We start from the raw sequence: 20,921 nt of genomic DNA, 5'->3' as shown, positions 1-20,921 counted from the left end.
TAGAAAAATGGGAAACAAGAGAGCAACAGTTATATTTGGTTTATAATACTTTATTGCAGTGGGCACTTTTTATTAGAAGAAAAAAAAAAGCATAATCCTAGCAACTTCTACTTGCAGGTGACCACAGAGCATTGTTTTATTTTGGCCTAAGATTTAAATTGGGTTCATTTTCATACAGTGTATGTCTTTTAACAGCAGCATCTAATAAGCTGTTATTGAAGGTAGTATATAAACAAACTTTAAGTGCAATTTGATACAGAAAGACAGAAAAGCAATACAGTTAATGGGTCTGTTCATCTAGAACACTAACAAAAAGTTTGCATAGCTATGTCTACAGAGGTTTTTAAGGCACTTTAATGTTTCAAGGTTGACAAAATGTTTGAAAATGATTTCTTTTTAACTGCTTAAAGCTTTTCAAACTGTATCTTGATACATTCACTAGCAAATACTGTGGGGAAAAACTGGACAGCAGTTAGTTGAACTATTTTTCTGAGGTACAGTCTCTGATGTTCAAGTTCTTCAATGTCAGATGTGCAATTAAGATGCCTTTTAGCCCTTTCAACTGTACTGCCAAACACCAGGTTAACTGAAGTAGTTAAAAAGTTGTTATAATTTTAGGCCATGTTTGAACTGGAAGGCTTAAGTTAATCTGGCATAGTTTTTGCTAATTAAAATTCCAACAAAAGACCTGTTTCATATGTGGTAGGTACAAAAAACCTCTGAAATAGTGTCAAATTTTATGTGTGTCTTGAACTTTGAAGACATTTAAAGCAAATACAAGCTGTGAAATTATGCCGTGAAAAGAACAGATTTTTTTTTTTTTGTATACTGGATCTTAGCAGTTCATGAATAAATCATTTCTTTTGTGATATTAGCCAAGCTGATCCTCATACTGTTTTCGGAAGCAGTCCCCTGCCGGGAAGAAATCCCAACATCTTTCTTGGTACATCTTCCACACAAATGATTCCTGAAAGTGAGAAAGAGTATTTATTTTACCAGTCACTGTGCAGTTAGTGCTGTAGATGAACTTTTAACAATAACCACATATTGTGCCTGCTACCATGGAGTAGAATTTATAGACACTGGAACTCAAGATATTGTAACTCAATGCTTATAAGAGTTTTATACTTCTCTTAATTCAGTACTACTGAAATTTAAGCTCTATTAGTAAAATATCAAAGTATAAATTAATCAATCTCTTTATATCAGAGCAAACCTGTTGACAAATTTGTATATAAGCAAATGTATTTTGCTTTGAATGGAAAACAAAGGTAGTTCTGTAGCATTTGCCTAAGAGCTTCTTATTAGAGAGAAGATATAATTAAGTTCTAGTTATTTTCTTATTTGTTTACCTTTAGGGCTTAACAATGCTAATATATGGTCACCCAAATGCCTATCTATCTACACATATATCTAGATTTTGACTATCAATATAGTAGCTTAACTACTTAAGCCTCTTGGCAATAAACTACACCTGGTGCATTTTCTTTTCAGAGCTAAGATGACAGTAAGATTACTACTAACTGACTTCTGACAGAGTTCTCTGCAGTGAAGTAGTGCAGCATTCCCCTCTCCCTTTTGTTTTAACCCTTCTTTTCTTTCACTGGCAGTAGCCTCTTGGGGAGATTGGCATCATCCACACTTCTCAGTGGTACATCAGTTCCACCTGCTGGTACACAGCTACAAGGCTTGAGAAGATAAACATGTTGAAAGATAAGCTTAATGGTTTTTCTTAAGTTTTATTTTCTACTCACCTGGCCAGTATGTTCAGTTTCATCCTTGTTAATTAGATACATTAAGAAGAACCTGAAACAAGCACATGAAGTGGGTATTAATGGAGGAAACATGATCTCTCTGCCTGACCTTTTCTAGTCTGGGGTTTGTGTGGAAGATAATGCCAACCAGCAAAGCAATGACACTACTAGGCATCTAAAGTGCTTAATTTAAGGGAGCAAATTGTGTCCTGAAGCATGTCTCCTGTGAAAGTGCTAGCAGTTAAAAAATCTGTAGAAGTAGAAAAATGCAATTTAGCATTTCCTTCGTTTCAGTGTGAGGAGCAATACCTGACTTAGACATATGACAAATTCTGAGCACATATGCTCCAACATGTCACCTTGGAAGAGGTTACCATGGCTACTGCGTGAGAAGTGTGGTAAATACTGAGCTGCGCCAGGAGCTCTGAGCACTGCTGCTGTACAGCTCATAGGCTGAGCCTGTCCTTCCCCAACACCTGAGCTCAGTCAAATGTTGAGAGCTTCAACTACTTAGGAAGACTGTAGAGAGTCAACTGTGGTCTGTTTAGAGGTAACTAGTCATGATTGGTCAGTTTTGGTGCAGGGAATTTGGAATTTGGAGGCTATGTGCTTTCATTGTGAAGGAAGGAAAGTACACTGATTTTAACAGTTGTCTAATTAAAAGGAAATCTGATAAAAAGGTGTTCACTATATATTCTATTATGAAGAAAATGGCCATTTTTAATTTACAGTGAATTAGAGGTTCCCATGTTATAACTAAGCAGTTTGATACAGTAAGAAAAGCTTGGATGTTACAGAGTAGTAAAACTAGAAGAAGTTCAGATGCAGTATTCCAAAGCCAGACTGCTATAAGATTTCACCAGCTTCTCCTTTCATTCTACTGGTGCAATTCTTGTATAATTAATTATCTTTGTTGCATGAATAACTAATGCAACAAGAATAACTTTTTTAATATCCTCTTACTAATGAAATACTAATGTCCTCATTTACTAATGAAAGTGGAAGAGCACTCTCTTGGGAGTTTGATACAGTCTATCAAACAGGGATACAGGGAGTTGATACATGTGCAGCTCCTGAGTGCTTCAAGGTTTCAAAACCCTCCACTGCCACTAAAGAACTATAGGAATGGAGTTAACTATTTTTTGGAGCTTACCTTTGAAGAACTTTCTACAAGTGCCTTTATTTGCTTTGTTTTGGTTTGGGTTTTCTTTTTTTTCTAAAATGAAGCCAGTTTTCTCTGGTCTCATCAGTATTACTAAGCCACCAGAAGACACAACCAAAACTTCCAAACTAAACAACTTAATTAAACTGTTCCCTATCCTTCCCCATATCTGGCTTTCCTCCCAGCAGAATAAGGAGCTGATGTGCCTTCTGGTCTTATTCTACTAAGGTACTTCATGTGCAAGGTGAGCACCTTAAAGGTAACAATCAGTATGGAATAGAGGAGGGGAGACCCCAAAGGAAATGTTCCTCAGTTTTCTAGATTTCTGGCTTGGGATTTTCAGCAATGTGTGCACCTAAATGACACTACATCTGAAAGGTCTCTTTATCATAATTCCAATTGTAAAATGTACTTACAGGTAGTTTGCCAAGTTATGTTCTTGCAAAGTATGTGTTTCAAAGCCATGTGGAGTTGTGTCAAAGTAGTCATTGCCGATTCCACAAATAAAGCATTTGGTCTGAAAGCAAAAGTTGTGGTTATAGATTAATTTTAACTCAAAAACACTAATTGGTGACAATCTAGGTGAACAAGAGCAATGAAAAATGTAACGTGCTTCCTACCTCCATGTCCTCTCTCACTTGTTCTTGCTGGTCTCTTAATTCACCAAAAGCATCAATAATCAGACCTGTTTCAAATAGAAAAGTAGCAACACTTCAGTACTTAGCAATATGAATATTGCAATTAATGTCATTCCTCCAGTGTCTAGAATTTAGTGTACTTATACATACAGGCACAATCTTGTGGAAAGACTTTTTTGTCATTTGTTATTAAAATTAATATTATTTATTAATATATTATATAAATATTATTATTATTTAATAGTTCATTTAACCTTACACAAACTCATCTCTTTTGTTCCCATAAATGAAATTAATTTTCACTCTCCTTCTCATTAAACTCTTATATCCCAAGTCTTTTTCAGAATAGACAGCTCTGCTCCCACAGCCCACCTTGGACAGTTAGTAAGTCTGCTTCGCATTTGAAGTATTACTCCTCCACTTTCAATGTTTTAAGAAAAGAACTGGATAATTTTGGAGACTGTGACATTTGTAACTTTTGCTCAGTATAGATGTGCTACATTTTTTTCTTTGCCACAAGGTTGCCATAAAATAGTGTGGTTTTTTCCATCAGCCTTAAAGAGTTTATGCAATGAGTGTTGAATGCTGCCCATCACCGAAGAGGGGTCCTGGTTGCTGCAAACCACAACTGCAACCCAATTAAAACTGAAATCAGCCTCTGAAGAAAGGAGGAAATGGAGGAAAGTTTTCTGGAGACACATTAGACATCAGGATGTTAAATGGCTATGTGCCCATGGTGACTTTCTCCATGTCATTTACCCTTTCCAACTGGAAAGTCTCCATTCCCCCAGGCAGCTGTGGTGATTCCAGGCTAAAAGTGAGACGAGTGTCTTCAGCAAGTTCTCCAGAGTTTTAAATGCTTAGTATAGGAGAACAGCACTCCTGCACAAGGTTCATTATTGTTGGATAGTTACAAACGTGTTCATAGAGACTGCAACCCACCTACAATACATTCCTTGTGCTTTGACTTTGTGTAGTACTTGGGAAAAGGCATATTATGTATAAATTAATATAAAATTATTACTTTCAGAAATAAGGATATTATGAATTCAGGAATAAGTCTTTACAGCAGTACTGCTAAATTTACCTCAAACATAAATATGGTTTTCAATGGGGAATTAATTTTGAACAATGTCTACTAAGGTAAGTGATGGTACCTTGAATAATGGCCAGTAGGATAACAATGACAAAGAAGAAAAATGTGATGTCAAAGACAATTCGGTACATTTCATAAGGGTCTCCAGCAGGATCCTCAATTTCATCTCCAATGCCACCACCAGCTCTTACACCCACATACATGTGGAACAGGTAACACTATAAAAGAGAGAGGAAAATTACAGATACATTTATCATGAACTATTATTTTGGGATTTTTTTTTCTTGTTTTTCAAATTATTCTGCTCTGCTAATTCTCTTGACAATTTAAGTAACAAACAAATAGTAACAAGAACACATAATATCATTCCTCATGTATCAAGCACAGTGCACCAAAAATCTGTTACTGTCTTAAGTAATGTGATACCACCTTCAGGTACACTTACTAAGAGGGGGAGTTAGCATCAGCTGTTACCTGCTCCTCCCTCACTGGGTCTTATTTCAGACTGAGACTATTTTGGAGTTATTTTTCTTGTATTTGTAACTGTATTCAACCATATTCTATTCCTTATATTGATTTCTAAGGTTCTGTCTTGCTCTGAGTAAGAAGAAGACATCTTTTAAAGTCTTGCAGTGAAGTTTAGCAATGTGGAAAATATTGCCATAAAATGAATAGGGGGATATCCACAAGTAGATCTAGCTGTTTGTAGGTTTCTATATAAATTAATTTTGCAATACTAGATGTCTGATTTATTATATTGTAAATTAGTTCTGATCTGTGAAATGACCTTTCAATGCAGAAGAAATCACTTTACAAAAGTCTTGTCATATTTTTAAATATATAAATCTTAATTTAAAAAAACTTTAATAATGTGTATATTTAAGCTCTGTAAGTATTTTTGAATGGACTCTTCTGTCAGAGTGATAAACTACGGATGTTCCTACAGAGTCTTTTAAACCACCTTCAGCCACACAGTGTGGGTTAAAACCAATATCAATCTCTAACCACAGCCAGTTTTTTGGAGTCACATTAGATATCAGGGTGTATATAATGAGTATAAAACCTGGCATTAGCAAACATTAAACAGAGCTCTGCATCCATTTTTATAATGCAATTTTACTGATAACAAAAGATGCTAGTGCTACTTTAATAATACTTTAAAATGTAGCTTAGAATTTATTTACCTCACTTAATAGTGTGTTTTAAAATGTAATATAGTTTTACAACTGGTGGTATTAATATCCCATAATTCATATAATCTAAATAAGGACAGGAAGAGCTTGCACGCTTGCAAATATTGGGAACAAATAGGGCTTCTTTGTTGTGACAGCATAGCTTCTTTTTGAAGCTCTGACTAGTTTGTCCAGAAATTCCTTTTTTACTTTGAGAGTTTGCCGTCCTCAGCTGCAAAAGCATTGTGGCACATCATAAACCACAGTATTTAGGAAAAAAAATCAGAATACCTTGCTATGTGTCATCTGCTGTTGAGTTTAGGCCACTGGAGAACACAGAGGGAATTTCAAGACTATTTGTATTTCCAAAATGATATGTATCAAGAAGAATACCCCAACAGATTTAACGACAAACACATCCCTCCTTACTCATGGCTCTGTCTAAAGTATACATTTGAAAATTCAGGATGATATTTGGGGCACGTGGTGATGTTTTAGTTACCGTCATCATGTCGTCACATTTCATGTCTGGTTCATCTTCATCTTCACTTTTGTTGTAGAATTTGCGGAAGAAGTTGAAGGCCACCACAGTGTAGAGGTACACTACCACGGCCAGGAGTCCCACAGTGAGCACAAGCTGTGTGTGGGGACATGACATGAAAATCGGTTTCAATATCATTTTGACAGAAGAGACATGCCTGCTTGGTGCACTGCCTCACATTTTGAAAATTAGTTAAATTGTACCTTTCCCAATAGGGAAATTAATGATAGGAGTTACATGTGTATCATCAGAGCAATTTTTTACACTCTTTAGTTTAAAAATTTAGTTATAGTAACTTAAAACACTGGATATAAAATAAAAATTAAATAATAAAAATAAAAACCTTTAGATAATTTGAACATTTCAACTAGGACTTCTTAGGACTTATAAGGAGTATATTCTCTTCCAAAGCTGTTTAGCAAAGCCATTGCTAAAATGGAGAGAAATTTTTTTAGATGAGAGTAAGTAATTTTCAGTTCCTGCCGGTAAGCAAATAAAATCATTAGGGGAAAAAGTTTAGCAATTAATGAGACCAGATTATATTGTCTGTTGAAGTTGGTGTTAGAAGATGCAGCTCTAGAGAGGAGTTTACTCAAAGTTACACATTTTAAAAAATGCAACAACCAGTATTTATTCTTTGAAAGAAACATAAGAGTATTGAAGGAGAAGCTGATCAGTTATCACTATCTGCAGACCTGTCAGCATGCTCCCAAAGTGAACATTTCAATGCAGAAATCTGCAGCTGTCTTTCAGTGTTCATATTTACTTGCCAAAAAAGCAACAAGATTAGAAAAATTATTCATTGCTATTTAAGAATGTAAAAGCCACAGTCTTGAGTTAAAACAGTTTTGTCAATTATGCTCAGTTTTGTCGATGACATTTTTAAAGCAATTCATAAGGAAGATACATAAGTCATTACAATCATTAAAACTAATATGGACTTGGGCTTCTTGAAGTAAAATAAATAGTATAAAATCAGAGATTTCATTTGTTTGTGTGATGATAACACATCATCACCGTGTGTGGGTATATTTTTATGCCTCTTCCAAAACATCATGTGCTATAAAATGTTTTGACAAATCTAGCAGGGCATAGGCGTAGGCTTAGAATGTATGTTACTGCATTTGAGAAGAAATAGAATGTATATGTTTGAAATTATATTTTGGGGAATTTAGATTTCTTAAATGTGAGTTTAAAAGTAACTGTAAATCTTGCTTTTTGTTGTTATTCTAGCTAGGAACATGGGTTCTTTGGAGATCAGTGCATGATTCCCTGCAGAAATTTTAACAATTAGTTTTAGAATTACACTTTATTAACCTGATTTTTGCATGACAAAAGGCCATAGAAGCATATTCCACAGTGCAGAATGCCCACACCTTTAAGCACATTCTTATTAGCCAGATATTGAAATCTCAGTGCCCAAATCAATATTACTGCTGTAGCTAAGGAGGGATTGTGTACTCTTAATATCTATCACCAATCACCTCATCATTGAGGATACAGAACAAAGTGGTTAGGAAGTAACTAATATTCTTATATTTTTCCAAAATTGTGTGTTTTCTATTGCGTACAACACTTTATCTGTCATCACTTGGTGGGTTTACATTGTTATAATTCCATAGGGTTTAGTATACATTAAGTGTGCTGCAGAAGATATGATCAATCCTACCATGATATAAATGAATTGCATTCCAATATTTCCTTTACGACAAGATTTTTCCAGTACTTTTACAAAGTGCATTTATTTTCAAACCTTTTAATGTAGCACCTACCTGTTTGCCATTGTGAGTGACTGAAGACAAAATAGTTCGCAATGTCTTAAAACCCATAGCAATATCCAGCAGATGAGCAGCAAAGAAGAAGTTGTTGTAGTGCCCAAGGATAGACATAGTAGTGTACCAAGCTAAGTATAAGAATGACTGCAGAGAAAGTGAAAAGTGGCAGAGGGTTAACAGGTGCTGATGTGCATTATTAGATCCAGAAAATAGAGTTTTTAAGACATTCAAGTTGTTGTAGGATGCTTTGCCTACATGGGGATTAAACAGCTGAAACTTCACCCAGGTTTTGAAAATTACCAGTGATGGAGTGGGAGGTCACCCTGCTTTTGCTGTTGAAAAATGCTGAGACCAGCTGAGACCTGACTCACCAACCCCAAAAACAGACATCACAAGGATGTGAAAAACCTGTGTATCCTGACAGCTACTGGCACTGGCAGGGATGTGGAAGGCAGGTGTTTCCTGATAGAGCAACCAATGATTGGTGGTACTAATAACTTATTTTAAGATGAATGGTGCTCTGTTGAGCTAACATGACTAGCCTGGGAACATGTGAATTCCATTCAATCACTTTATGTTGTAAAATCTCAGTCCCACTTTTTAATGGCAGGGATTTCTAGCACCCCCAGAGGTGTGTGTAGATTCTTCAATGGAATGAGAATGCTCCCCAGGGTTACTCCTTGAGGCTGAACGAAAGAAATCTGTCACTGATGTGGGCAAGTAACATAACAATAAGTATTGAACTACCTTCAAGACCATTAATTTAATAAATAAAGTACTATAATAGCAGTTTTAACCATCTATAATGTGCCTATATAATTCTGAGTAAAACATCCTTTATTCTAATCACAAGACAGAAAAAAATATTTTAAAATGGCTGTGTAATGCAATATTATTTGTGTATGTTTGTTGAAAATAAAAGCAGATGGTGGAGGACATACATGTTTAGAGTAAAGCATATTCATCTAGGCTAACATACTCACATTATCAGTGAAAACAACTCCGAGCTTCCAAATGTGGTACTTGGTATCAATGGAGCTTAGCCTAAGAAATAAACAATTTGTGAAAAGCATAAATGTCAAAAATAAATATTGACTTCTCTATTTATAAACATACATTAGTCGTGGCACTTCAGGTTTTTTTGCTGAAGGTGGTGATATAGATTGTTCATTTTTTGAGTGATCCAGGTACTTCATTTTTTCAGAGTATTTATTAATTCTGAGCACAATAAAGAGTTTCTAATCCAACAAAACTGATGTAACAATTTTAGGAAGAATGATACTCCTATATTCTAGAGTTATGCCAAAAGTAGTGAAATGTGGAAGACAGATTGCTTAAATTGAGGAGGTTCTATTTAGTGTAAAATATTCCCAGAATAACCAAGAGAAAAGGTAATACCTTCTGCAATATTCTAAATGTTTTATGAGCCATTGGATGGCATGCAAAGGGAAATCTCTGTTGTGCATCTTACACATTAAGAAAACCAACTCCCGCAGGAGCATAAATCACTTGGGACTGGGACAATTTCAAGCTCTCATCTTGACTTACTGACTAAGTAGGAAAACATCTCTGAATCTGTACTAGACACCTGTTATCTAGGTATTACCAGTTTTTCAGTCCACTGGTTTATAAACTTTGTTATAAGACCTTAAAAATGCTGCATTAATTATTGTTTAAAATGAAAGAGTGAATAACTATATCAGTCAGCATAAACTCACTGATTTTTTTCCTTACTTTTATAACACAACTGTATTTTGAAACAAACAAAAAACTGTTTTATTTTACTTCCACACTAGGAAGACTCATTTATTGGAATTGTCCATCTTGAGGAAAACATCACAACAGTTTCAAAATTAAATCCATTTTTGTCTTTGATGATGAAATTATTCCAACACATAATTTGTCTGTGAAATTTAGAAATCGTACCATGACACCAGTGATGCCTCTTCTGGTTCACTCTCTTCCAATGGACTAAAATCAAGGGCACTCTTGTCCAAACCCAGAAGTTCTGCAATGCGCTCTGCTCCATATAAATCTCCATACTTATTAATGACCTAGAAGGGGAAAAACAGAAGGTTTTGATCACAGAAACTCAGTGACATTCACCTAACTCTAGACCAGTAGTTTTCAGGAATTAAAAACAAAGTCCTTCACAAATAACACTACTAGAACAGTAAGAGCTCCCATGAAACCCGGGGAGCATAAAAAAGAAAAATAGAAGCATTAAAGGCTATTATCTGAAAGCTTATGTATAATTTTCTGTCATTCAAGCTGGCATGTTTTTCTTTTTTTAGGGCAATGAGGGGGCTTTGTATCCTAAAGATGACAATGATTGCAAATTAGACCTGCTGGCTGATTGACAGGACAAAGTTATTTCAAATGTCTGAGTCTAGGAAGGAAACTACAGCCTTCTGTCTTCCTCCTTCCTCCCACCTACACCACAGCTGCCTTTTCACTGAGATATTTAACACAACAACTTCTATAAAACAAATTCCAGTTCTCTGTTATTTCTGTATTTATGTGTACAGAAGCATATGGAGATCCAAATTGACCAAATAGTAGTTTATTGCTCTGGAAAGCATAATAGAAATATAAAAAGCCTACCTTCCGTTTCACAAATTTGTCCCAGTAATTGTTAGGGAAGGACCTACATAGATAAGGCGAAAATATTTCAAATTATTTAATTTGTTAGGGGAAAGGAAACAAAACAATGAAAAAAAGAGAAAATGCCACATGTCTGATCATTGCAAATTTTTTTCACTCACTGCACTTCAAATTAGGAGACTGATTTTTTTTCATGGGGACAACAGCTGTTATTAATCATAATTTACTGCAATATTATCTTGCCCCTCCAAACCCTCTTTGTTTTTCCCATTCACAAATATGACTGGCTACAAAAGGTTAGCAGGCTAAATACTATCACCTGATAAGCTTAACAATTCCTTAGTAGCAGGTTAGTCACTGTAATATAATTCATCTACTAAATAAATACTTTATCACCCCTAGCCATAAAAATCAAACCAGATTTCGGAGAAAAATAGGAGAATCTTATAGGATAAATAATTTTTTAGTTTATTGGATTACATTTCAAACAGAGGTTGAACACTTGAGAACCAGTCAACAGTTTGCCAACAGAATATATAAAAATCTCAAACTTGCCAAGAAAATTCAAGATCATTTGCCAATATATAGCAAATATATATATATATCAATATCCTGGAACTCATTCTAATGATCTTACTATCTGTTATACCCATTTTGAGGAATGCCAGTTAGCAGGAAACACTACAAAATTTAAGATTTTTCTCTCATTATTTCCTGGAAATAACACTGAATTGAGAAAATATGCAGGAATGCAAAAGAGAAAAATAACTACTTAAACTAAAGGACAGTATTGGTAATATAAAGTCAATGCTAGCACAAGAAAAATGAGATTCCACAACAGTGTTCTGCTGGGATGTGAGGCAAACTTCCCAATGACTATGCTCCAACTTCTCCCTTTCTGAATTAGAATTCTGAATTAAATTAATCCAAATAAAGGCAAATGCTTCTAGTAACTCAAATGCATGGTATATTCTACTCCAATGCTCTGTATTATTTTTTTGCTTGATTTGTCAGGCTTTTAAGCAAAATATGTCATAGTGTAGCCAGCTTGTGTCTATGTCTTACAAGAAACTCCAATAATTTGTCAGGGTACATCTTTCGTACTTTTAATTACTTTTTTTCCCATTATAGAAAGCACATTTCAGTTTATACAGAACACTGGGTACCCTCCAGCAGTGGTTATTCTGGTTGTACAGTACTTGTACTAAACCTTGAGACTCAGTTAACATTAGAGGGAAGGATTAGCCTGCTTAAATTAGTCTTAATCTTTTGTTTAACCTCAGTAGACAGTGCAACATGCTGAGAACAGACTGTACGGCATGTCATTAGCAGTAAGTTGATAGTGTATTTTATTAATTCTTTCTTCTGTTTGCTGAAGATTCATTTAATGGGTATCTGGATGGGTTGCCATCAATAGTGATACAAACTGGTTGGAAAATAAGCAAGCTCTCCAGTTTTCCAATTAGCTTTGGTTGTAACTTTAATAATATGTGCTAGTCCATATTGCTGAATGAAATTAGGAAAAATTCTTAATACTTAGGTGTAGGAAAACAAAGCATTCAAGAATTTCCAGTATTTTAGAAATCCTAATCATGGAAGAAGCATGGATGGAAGGAAGGGACCTTAAAGATCACCTAGTTCCAACTCCCTCCCAGGGGCGGGGCCACCTTCCACCAGAGCAGGTTGCTCCAAGCCCCATCCAGCCTGGCCTGGAACACTTCCAGGGCTGGGGCATCCACAACTTCTCTGAGCAACCCGTTTAAGAGCCTCATTGTTATAGTAAAGAACTTCTTCCTAATAGCTAATCTAAACCTACCAGTACATTCTGAAAAGCAGCCTGCATTTTTTCTGTGGGAAGAGAGCTGACTTGCTGTGTTTGTCTGTGCCACTCCTACAAACTGCTGCAGCTTACCGAGACTCTTAGAACCAGTATACAACCACTACAGTATTTGCTAATGCCACAACTTGACAGATATTCCTGTCAGACCTACTCAAATTCTAGGAATGCTATTTTTCACTAGATTTACTCCTCTTGTCATGTACAAATTTTTTACCAAAGAATGGGAAAGAAAGGGAGTAGAATATGTGCACTGTACAAATGAAATAATCACTGGAAAGGATGGAAGTTATCTTTTTAAAAGTTTCTCAACAGAGACTAATATGTGAAATGTCTTGGAGAGACATTTTGAGGTAAAATACCTAATCCTTGCAAACCCTAGAAAATGAGAAGGAAGTGGAATATATGTGTTATCATAGTATTTATTAAATAAACAGATAATAGTGGATTTCACATTAGAGTCTACTACTGCAGCATCTAATATAAGGGGCTAAATGCATTTCTTTTAGATGAACTAAGTGACAGGTGGACAGGAAAGGTTCTAGATCAGTGGCTAATGAGCTATAATATTATAAGCAGTTTACACAGAGTCCAGTTTTACTTACGGAGTATTGATAACAAGGCGATCCCATTGTCCTTTAATATCATCCTCAGTTGGTTGTTCAGTTATGTATAGTCCATCAAATTCCAGCTTTCTAGCCACCTCCTTTTCTCTCTTGAATACAACCAGAGGAACCTGTGAAAGTGGTGGTGGCCATTTTTGTAATGGTTTATGTATTTTTGGTTCTTTGTAACACAAAGATGTGAGACCAAACATGACACTAGAATCTCCCACACTAGGCAGATCAATGCCTAGGCAGCCTCTGAGCAATGGCCACCTTGGCAGTCAAGCCCCAGCCCTCCCCACACACAGCTTTTTATTGCTGAGCATGGTGTTGCATGCCATGGAATACCCCTCTGGTTGATTGGCTCAGCTGTGCTGGCTGTGACCCCTCCCAACATATCTGCTGAGGGATGCACAGAGTGGGTAAAGCAAAGCCAGAGCCCTCACACTGTGCAAACACTGTCCAGCAATAACCAAATGTGGCTGTGTTACCTGCACCATTTTAACCACAAATCCAAAACACACTCACACTGCTAGGAAGAAATTTAGCTCCATTTCTGCTGGCCAGAATACAGGAGGAAAACATCTGCTTATTGAGCAGTGAGAATTTGTAAACAGCTAGGTACAAATGCTATTTCAGTATTAGCACCACCAACCATCTTGGGACATAGCCAGTGTTTAACAAACAGATTAGCAGTAAGATTTAGAACTTGCCTTTAGGCAGTAATATCCAATCACACAGACAAAGGAGATGACAGTATGAATAACTGCTAGTGCTCTGAGAGCAGGTGCCATGTAGCCAGTACTTTCTTCCAAAACAAAAAACACCATGCCCTCCTCTTCTTCCTCTTCAGCAAAGGAGTTCCAGAGATTAGAGTCTTCCTCTACTTCATCAAGTGGCTCTTCTGTCACCTGAGAAAAATTCAAGCATGTTGAATTTGTTGAAAAATAAACTTAAAAGTTTTTCCTTTAGTGACAAATGATGTTTTCAAAGCCTGCTCAAAGAAGATGATAGATCATTAGCTTTAAACATTCTTCATTTGCACAGCATAAGTCTCCACATCATGTCACTGAAAAGAAAATCTGGAGAAAGAAAATACAGGCAGTTTACAAATCTCTCTAACAATGCCATAGCAAAACTAAAACATATGAAAAAGTTATGCAAAAACTATTTCTTGGAAGAAGCAAGGAATGAAAGGGTTATCTATTATGACTGAATTCAGAGTTTTTTATGTAATCTATATAGTTCCTGATGGCTCGAGTCTAAAAAGAAGCAAAATTTTAATATAATTTTCATATAATCAACAGTGTACACACTGTCCATAACTTTTCATTTCATGACTCAGTTTAGAGCTTACAAATTATATACAGCATTTCATCAGCTGACATACTGCCCTAAATTCTTCCAATGACTTTGAAAACCTGCCCTTTAAAATGAAATCCCTATGGGTGCTTTTTGGACAGCTTTGTCTGAAAGCTAAAGTCCTGTTCAGTCCTGTTTGACTCCCACTGACCCTTTCTTATGTATGACAGATGAACTTGCACTGACAGACGTGAACTTTTGTCCTTGCTCTTCCACAGAGTGGGTCGTCACCCACCAGACTCAAAGAAAAGCAGAAGAGAATGGGGAGAAAAGACAAAAGCAGAATTCTACATGTATATTTGAAGTCCATCTTCTCTAACCCTGTGGGAAAGCAAGAAAGAGACAAGCAGAAAGCCCTAAACAGCCATGACATCTTTCTCCTGGAATGTGCATTCTGCCCAGTTTCCAAGAGCTCTGTACATCTTTACCTGCCCTGCCTCTGAGAATGTAACTGTGTTATAGGAGCTGCATTTCAAGGTATTTGAGAACAGCACTCAGTTATTTCTAGACTGAATGTTCAGCCAGCTGCTTTTGTTGTTGAAGTTTTTGGTTTAAGTAACAGAATATGTAATAGAATATGTAATATTGGAAAACACAAGGTTCATCAGCTCATTACAACTTTCATTCTATATCTAGAAGGGGAAAATAGAAGGGGAAAAAGGTCCAGATTGCAGGATATGGATAAATCAGAGCTCTTATTCCAGACTTCAGTGTGGAAAGGGGGAAAAAATGAGGCTTTTATGAATGGGAATTCTCTTTATTGAATTCTAACCTGTTTCATTTCAAGGCTGTGAAGATTCATTACAAAATAGGATTCATTAAAGAAATTTCTTTAATTGGAAATTAAAGAAAAAGAACAGGCTGCTGAGGATGTTCTACTTTGTATCATCTGGTGGTACACACCAGAACCTGAAACAACTTTATATTCAGGTGAACCTCTAAGATTAAGTTTAAACTGTGAATGTATAGCCTTCTTCATCAGTGAGCTAGACAAAAAGAGCTGTAGCCTACTATAAAAAAAAGAAGTAACTGAGAATAATCAGATTAACTGAAGTCTCTTAATATCTTGAGAACAAATTAAAGAAAAATATTTCAACAGTTTTGACATTTGAATTGTTTTAGTCGATTTCAATTTTCACAGAACAAGATCAACAGTCCAAACAACAACAGACTTATGTGATTAAATGGAAAAGTGCCTAGAAATTCAACTACAAAGGAGAAATTAAATAAATCTCTTTTCATTCAGCCTGAATAAAATAAAAACAGAGTAGTACAAACATTAAATTATTGTATCTTCTGGTACTAACAAAAATATTTAAAGAATAATGTTATCTTACCTTGTAAAACAGAAGAATAAAATTGATGGCAAATGCAACAAATAGAGCAAGAAACCTTAAGTTGTAAAAATTTCTTGCCAAGTAATGCTGAAAGTAAAAAATAAAAAGTAATTAAAGGTAGCCCATGAGTAATATCAAAAGAAGAAAAACAGATAGCAAGATTTTTAAAACCACAAATACATAATTGTGTTTCTTTCATAGATCATTTACAACGAGCAAGAGCATTTCCTGGCAGCCTATTCCCCTCTTTCATGATAAATGGAATTTAAATAATGGCCTTAGAATTATAAGTCAGAGAGTCTGAAACAGAAAGTGTGGAAAGATATGTTAGAATACTGCAAAAAACCTGCTTGAGAGTTTTCAGAGAACTCAACATTTCGTGGTTTTAAAACAAAGAAAAATACAAAGTAGAGTGAAAGACTCTAGAAGTTAGATTATGGAAAATAGGGAGCTCCTAAAAAGGAGCTCAGGAGCTTAATCTGTCCTGTTACAAACTACACACAGAAACACTCAATTGTATAACTCTAAAAAGTATTATAAAATCACAACAGACTGACTACAGCCAATCATCTGAACACTGATACCCAATTTTCCTTGATGACATTTCTCTCCTAATTATCAAAAAATGGTTCTATAAAGAAAATTCAATTATTAAAGAATTTAAGACAAACTTACAAGCATTTTTGTCTGATAAATTTCCAAAGCTTTGAAGAAGTTAGCCATAACAGCCTCTGGTTTCTCAATTTTTTGTCCATGCCTTCTCTTCTTTTTCTTCGTTTTTCCCTCTTCTAGCTGCTCAGATTGTACTTCCTTTGCTTTATCTTGTTTCTCGCCATCTTCCATACTAGAAGAAAGGTTAACTAAACAAAAATATCTAGCCAAATGTAAATGCATTAATTTCAAATGAATTTGAGTTCATAAATTTTGGCCTTAAAATTTAGTTTTTGTACTATATGTAGCTTTAGAAGAATTTAGTTACTAACAAAAAAACTTCAAAACCTGGGCTTCCATATGTGTGACATGATGTTGAGGTATCAATATGAAAGTCTTAAAGTATAGACCTTTATGAGATATTTAAAAAATTAACTTAGGCAGATAGGAGAAAGACAAATGACTCTGAGGTAAATATTTAAACATGAAGCAAAATGGAAAAAAAAATATAATTATGTATAGCTTTTGAATCTCTTAGAATCTCTTGGACACCTTTTGTTTGTCTGTGCAAAATATTTTAATCTTTTACTACAATGTGGCTGCAGCTCCAGGCAGACAGGATGCTCCTTAAAAGTAGCATGCTGCTAATGCAAGGTGAGTATTTTAAATATGATTTAGCAGTCATATATAGGACGACTGGACAAAGGAATGTATCTGCTGTCAAGATCTGATAAAACAGCAATAAATAAAAATAGTTGGGTTAGTTAAATCTTGTGTTTTAATGATCCAATAAAACTTCCATGAAAATTGTAGTGGGTAGTAGGGAAAGCAGAAAGCATAATAAGTTGCAGAGGTTTTTAACACTGGTGCTCATTTTTAAAGGAAGTTATGGGAATTTTTAAAGAGACAATGGCCACAGATCTATACATGCATAATTGTCAAGGGCCACAAAAATCAGATTGCCATTGTGTTGCCCAGTGACATGGTCTGCCATCTTTTAGTATATTTGCAAAATACTTAGGATGTACCCCTTAGTATGTTTTCAAAATACTGATGAGACAAAGTGTACATAAAGTTCTTTGAATACTGAGCATTTCTTGTGTTATTTTGGCCAAATTATTTAGCATTAGGAAGCACCAAGGAGTTAAACAGGAATTTTGTAAAATTAACTTACTCAGCCTTCTCAGCTTCTGCTTTTCTTTGTGTTCCAGCTTCTTTTGCAATTTCAGATATCTAGAAAAAGTATTTTAACTGTCAAAATGGATCCATTCAGATAAAATTCTGGTAACTTTAGGTATTGTCTTCTAAGAAACAAACAAAATAATTAATAATATTTTTATAGCACTGTGCACTTTTACTGTTTGATTTTTAAAGATAGGGGGTTCAGGCTATATTTTAACAGTGAAAAAGGTAGAATTTTTTCTGTATAATGTTATCAATATTCTAACTAGTCCAGTTGACTGAAAAACTTAAATATACACAGTGATCAGGCAAATTATGTGACCAGCTGAGGATGAAGGTAACTACACCCAGATCATATCCTGATACTAAGGTCACCCACAAAGTGGAGTTACTGATTGAAACTAGAAACAATATATTACTGTTATCATCAAAAATCTGAAAAACATTTCTGTAATTATCAGATATTACAAAACTCAATTACTTAGCTGTGATCAAGTAATGCAACTGAAAACAAATACTTAAATAACTTCTAGTTACACAATGTTTTCTTCAAGCTGTTTATCTTATCTGGGCTGATGGTTCATTAAACCTTTATTGGCACACCACACAACCCTCTTAAGTGTTGTGTTTACAGCTTTCCCTTGAGATAAGGAAAAACCAATGCAGAATTTTACAGATGGCTGACTGCAGCAAAGAAGATGGGGCCTGGATGTCACACACCTTTAGGCTGGGTGTTACAAGATCAAAGTAAACTCATTTCAAATGCAGTTTAAGTATCTAAGCTTCAATGGAAGTCCAAGAGATGCATGCCCTGACTCAAAAAGAAATCTAAATTTGTCTCTGCTCCCTTTTGCAAAAACCTGTCCTAACTCAATCCTCTCTTGAAGTGCTTAGACAGCAGTTTTCTCTTGGTCCTACATTTCCAGTTAACACATATATACACTTACCTAAAGTTTCTGCCACTACTCATCTGGATGCCTATCTTCCACAAGTATGTGGGAAAAGGATATAGGAAAGAATTTATTAAGTTGATCTTCCCTTGTGCATCTCACATACACAAGGACGTCAGGTGGAACTTCACCTAGTAAACAATGGAGGTGTAACTCTCTCACAAAGAATCTCCCCTAAGATCTCTAGCTGGTGGAGGATAATTGAGAGATCATTTATGATGCCTGGTTCTTCTAAGGGATGGAGTGGTAGAAGAATGAATAAATCACTATTCATCTTATCCATATATGCTCTCAATTTTCTCTTTCCCAGGCTGAAAAACCTTAATTTTCTCAATTCCATTTACAAGATTTGTTCCATATCCAGCTTTACCAGCTCATTGATCTTCACTGAATCTTTTCCAGTTTTGTCACACTCTTTTTGAAGTGAGGGAACCTGATCTTCAAGACACAGATAAATTAACATTCATGGAGCATAATAATGTGGGGGCTTTCTCTCTTCCTTTCTCAACAATTCAAAATTTAAGTTTGCTTGACTGACATCATCACTGAAGTAATAATGTTGTCCAACTCAGTTATATTCCCAAGATTTCATACTCGAACAGTAACAATGAGATCAAAATGAAGCATTTTACAGATAAAATTATAATTTTCCTCTTGTATTGATCACTTTCCTGATTTTTATCTGTTATTTTAAGGTAACTTCACAGTTAGCTCTTGATTTTATTGCTACCAATAATTAGATTTATCAGCAAACTGTTATGTCACTACTACTCTTCTAATTTGTGAACCCACATAACTCGGAGATTCCTGTAGAGCCTTACAGTAAAAGCAAACTCCGGAAAGGCTCCAGCATATATGATTCCATAGGTTATTTTGGAGTTTCTCTGGCTATGTGGTAAATGTCACTGACCTTATCAGTACACTTTTCCAGTATATAGACCTGATTTTGTATTTCTATCCATTTGTGTGAATTTTATCATTGCAGATGCCTAAGAAAGACATAGTGACTTCTTGAAGGGAATTTTTGATTCTTACGCTGCTATTTCTGCTTTGAGCTCCACATAGTCTTTATAACCACTCCTCTAGCTAGATTATGTGAGCATTTATATACACAATGTGAGACGAATAGCAATTCCTATAATACAGAATTAGTGCAAACACTGCTTTGGTAAGTTTCACTACCTAACATATCAAAGGTAAAAGCTGGACAAATTGCAAACTGACTTCACATTAATGACTTAAACTATCTGCAAAAATTACACAGCATTTTCATCAGTAGTATAAAACACATCTGTAAGAAATGTATAAATCAAAGTAAAGCAAAGCATATTCTAAATTGTTTTTTCAGATCTGAGTTAAAATACTTACTTCAACTATTGAAGAAAATTCTAATGTGTTTACTTATACCTGCCAAGATTCTTGTGTTAAAAGTTATTTTGAAATACCACATTATATTTATGCTAAATGAGACAGGATTTTAATAGACTGCAATTTTCAAGTCCACATATAAAAATGTTTTAATAAACACACATGAAAAACAAATGCAAAAAATGTAGTTCCATTTAGGCAAGAACCAGAATCTGGAGAAAAACATACAAATTAAGAGAAAATAATGCACTAAGAAGTTGCACAGTTTAGATTTATCTTGAAGATATCTGGAAAATATATCATAAAAAGGTGAGTTAACGATGAGAGAAAAGATGTTTTTGAATAACACGTAGAAACAGACCTGAGATGTAAAGTGAAACATAGTGCCTTCCAAATATGATAAATGAATTGGTTTTGACATTTAGTTCTGTCTATTTTTACACAGAAAAATATTCTCTTTAGTCCAGCTGAGTGGAACAAAATGTATTGTTTGTAAACCAGAAAAAGAGTAAAGAATAATTATACAATAAACATTAAACTTACAATAAATTCAGGCCAATATATTTCAAATAATAGGAAAACAGGATACTCTATTGCATGTACAGCATACAGAAGAACAATGTTAATGATAAGGCATTATTATGGAGATAATAAGTTGTGAAAGTAATTGAAGTATACTATGAAAAAATGGGGTACGCAGAATAAACAAGACCATAAATAATTTAAAGCAAAAACTTTGACTAGGAATTTGCTAGCAGTTTATATTTTGAATAAAGTCCAAATGAACAGTAACAATTTACTGCACTGAAATCTAAACATTGGGCTAAAATTTCCTGAGGGTTTTCAAATGTGTAGAGATTTTAAAGTAAGTTCTTACTGACAATATA

General features: G+C 35.0%; 1 protein-coding gene across 10 annotated transcripts in view; it reads right to left on the bottom strand.

Annotated features, from left to right (window-relative positions):
• Positions 1 to 29: 29 nt before the first annotated feature.
• The window catches only part of RYR3 (ryanodine receptor 3), a 197,045-nt gene continuing 176,153 nt past the window's right edge, over positions 30 to 20,921 (bottom strand). For all 10 annotated transcript variants that reach the window (XM_063160504.1, XM_063160506.1, XM_063160508.1 and 7 more), the window contains 15 exons: positions 17,709 to 17,767; positions 16,559 to 16,727; positions 15,884 to 15,970; positions 13,898 to 14,095; positions 13,185 to 13,315; positions 10,743 to 10,785; positions 10,065 to 10,192; positions 9,122 to 9,182; positions 8,136 to 8,282; positions 6,325 to 6,459; positions 4,712 to 4,868; positions 3,537 to 3,601; positions 3,333 to 3,433; positions 1,755 to 1,806; positions 30 to 967 (listed from right to left, as the gene is read on the bottom strand). In XM_063160504.1, the coding sequence (XP_063016574.1) occupies positions 872 to 967; positions 1,755 to 1,806; positions 3,333 to 3,433; positions 3,537 to 3,601; positions 4,712 to 4,868; positions 6,325 to 6,459; positions 8,136 to 8,282; positions 9,122 to 9,182; positions 10,065 to 10,192; positions 10,743 to 10,785; positions 13,185 to 13,315; positions 13,898 to 14,095; positions 15,884 to 15,970; positions 16,559 to 16,727; positions 17,709 to 17,767 (1,629 nt within the window). In that variant the 3' untranslated portion in view covers positions 30 to 871. The remainder of the gene's footprint in view (positions 968 to 1,754; positions 1,807 to 3,332; positions 3,434 to 3,536; positions 3,602 to 4,711; positions 4,869 to 6,324; positions 6,460 to 8,135; positions 8,283 to 9,121; positions 9,183 to 10,064; positions 10,193 to 10,742; positions 10,786 to 13,184; positions 13,316 to 13,897; positions 14,096 to 15,883; positions 15,971 to 16,558; positions 16,728 to 17,708; positions 17,768 to 20,921) is intronic.

The sequence above is a fragment of the Melospiza melodia genome, chromosome 6 (assembly GCF_035770615.1).
Source record: "Melospiza melodia melodia isolate bMelMel2 chromosome 6, bMelMel2.pri, whole genome shotgun sequence".
In the NCBI taxonomy this organism is placed as follows: Eukaryota; Metazoa; Chordata; class Aves; order Passeriformes; family Passerellidae; genus Melospiza; species Melospiza melodia.
This window is presented reverse-complemented; position numbering and strand designations above follow the sequence as displayed.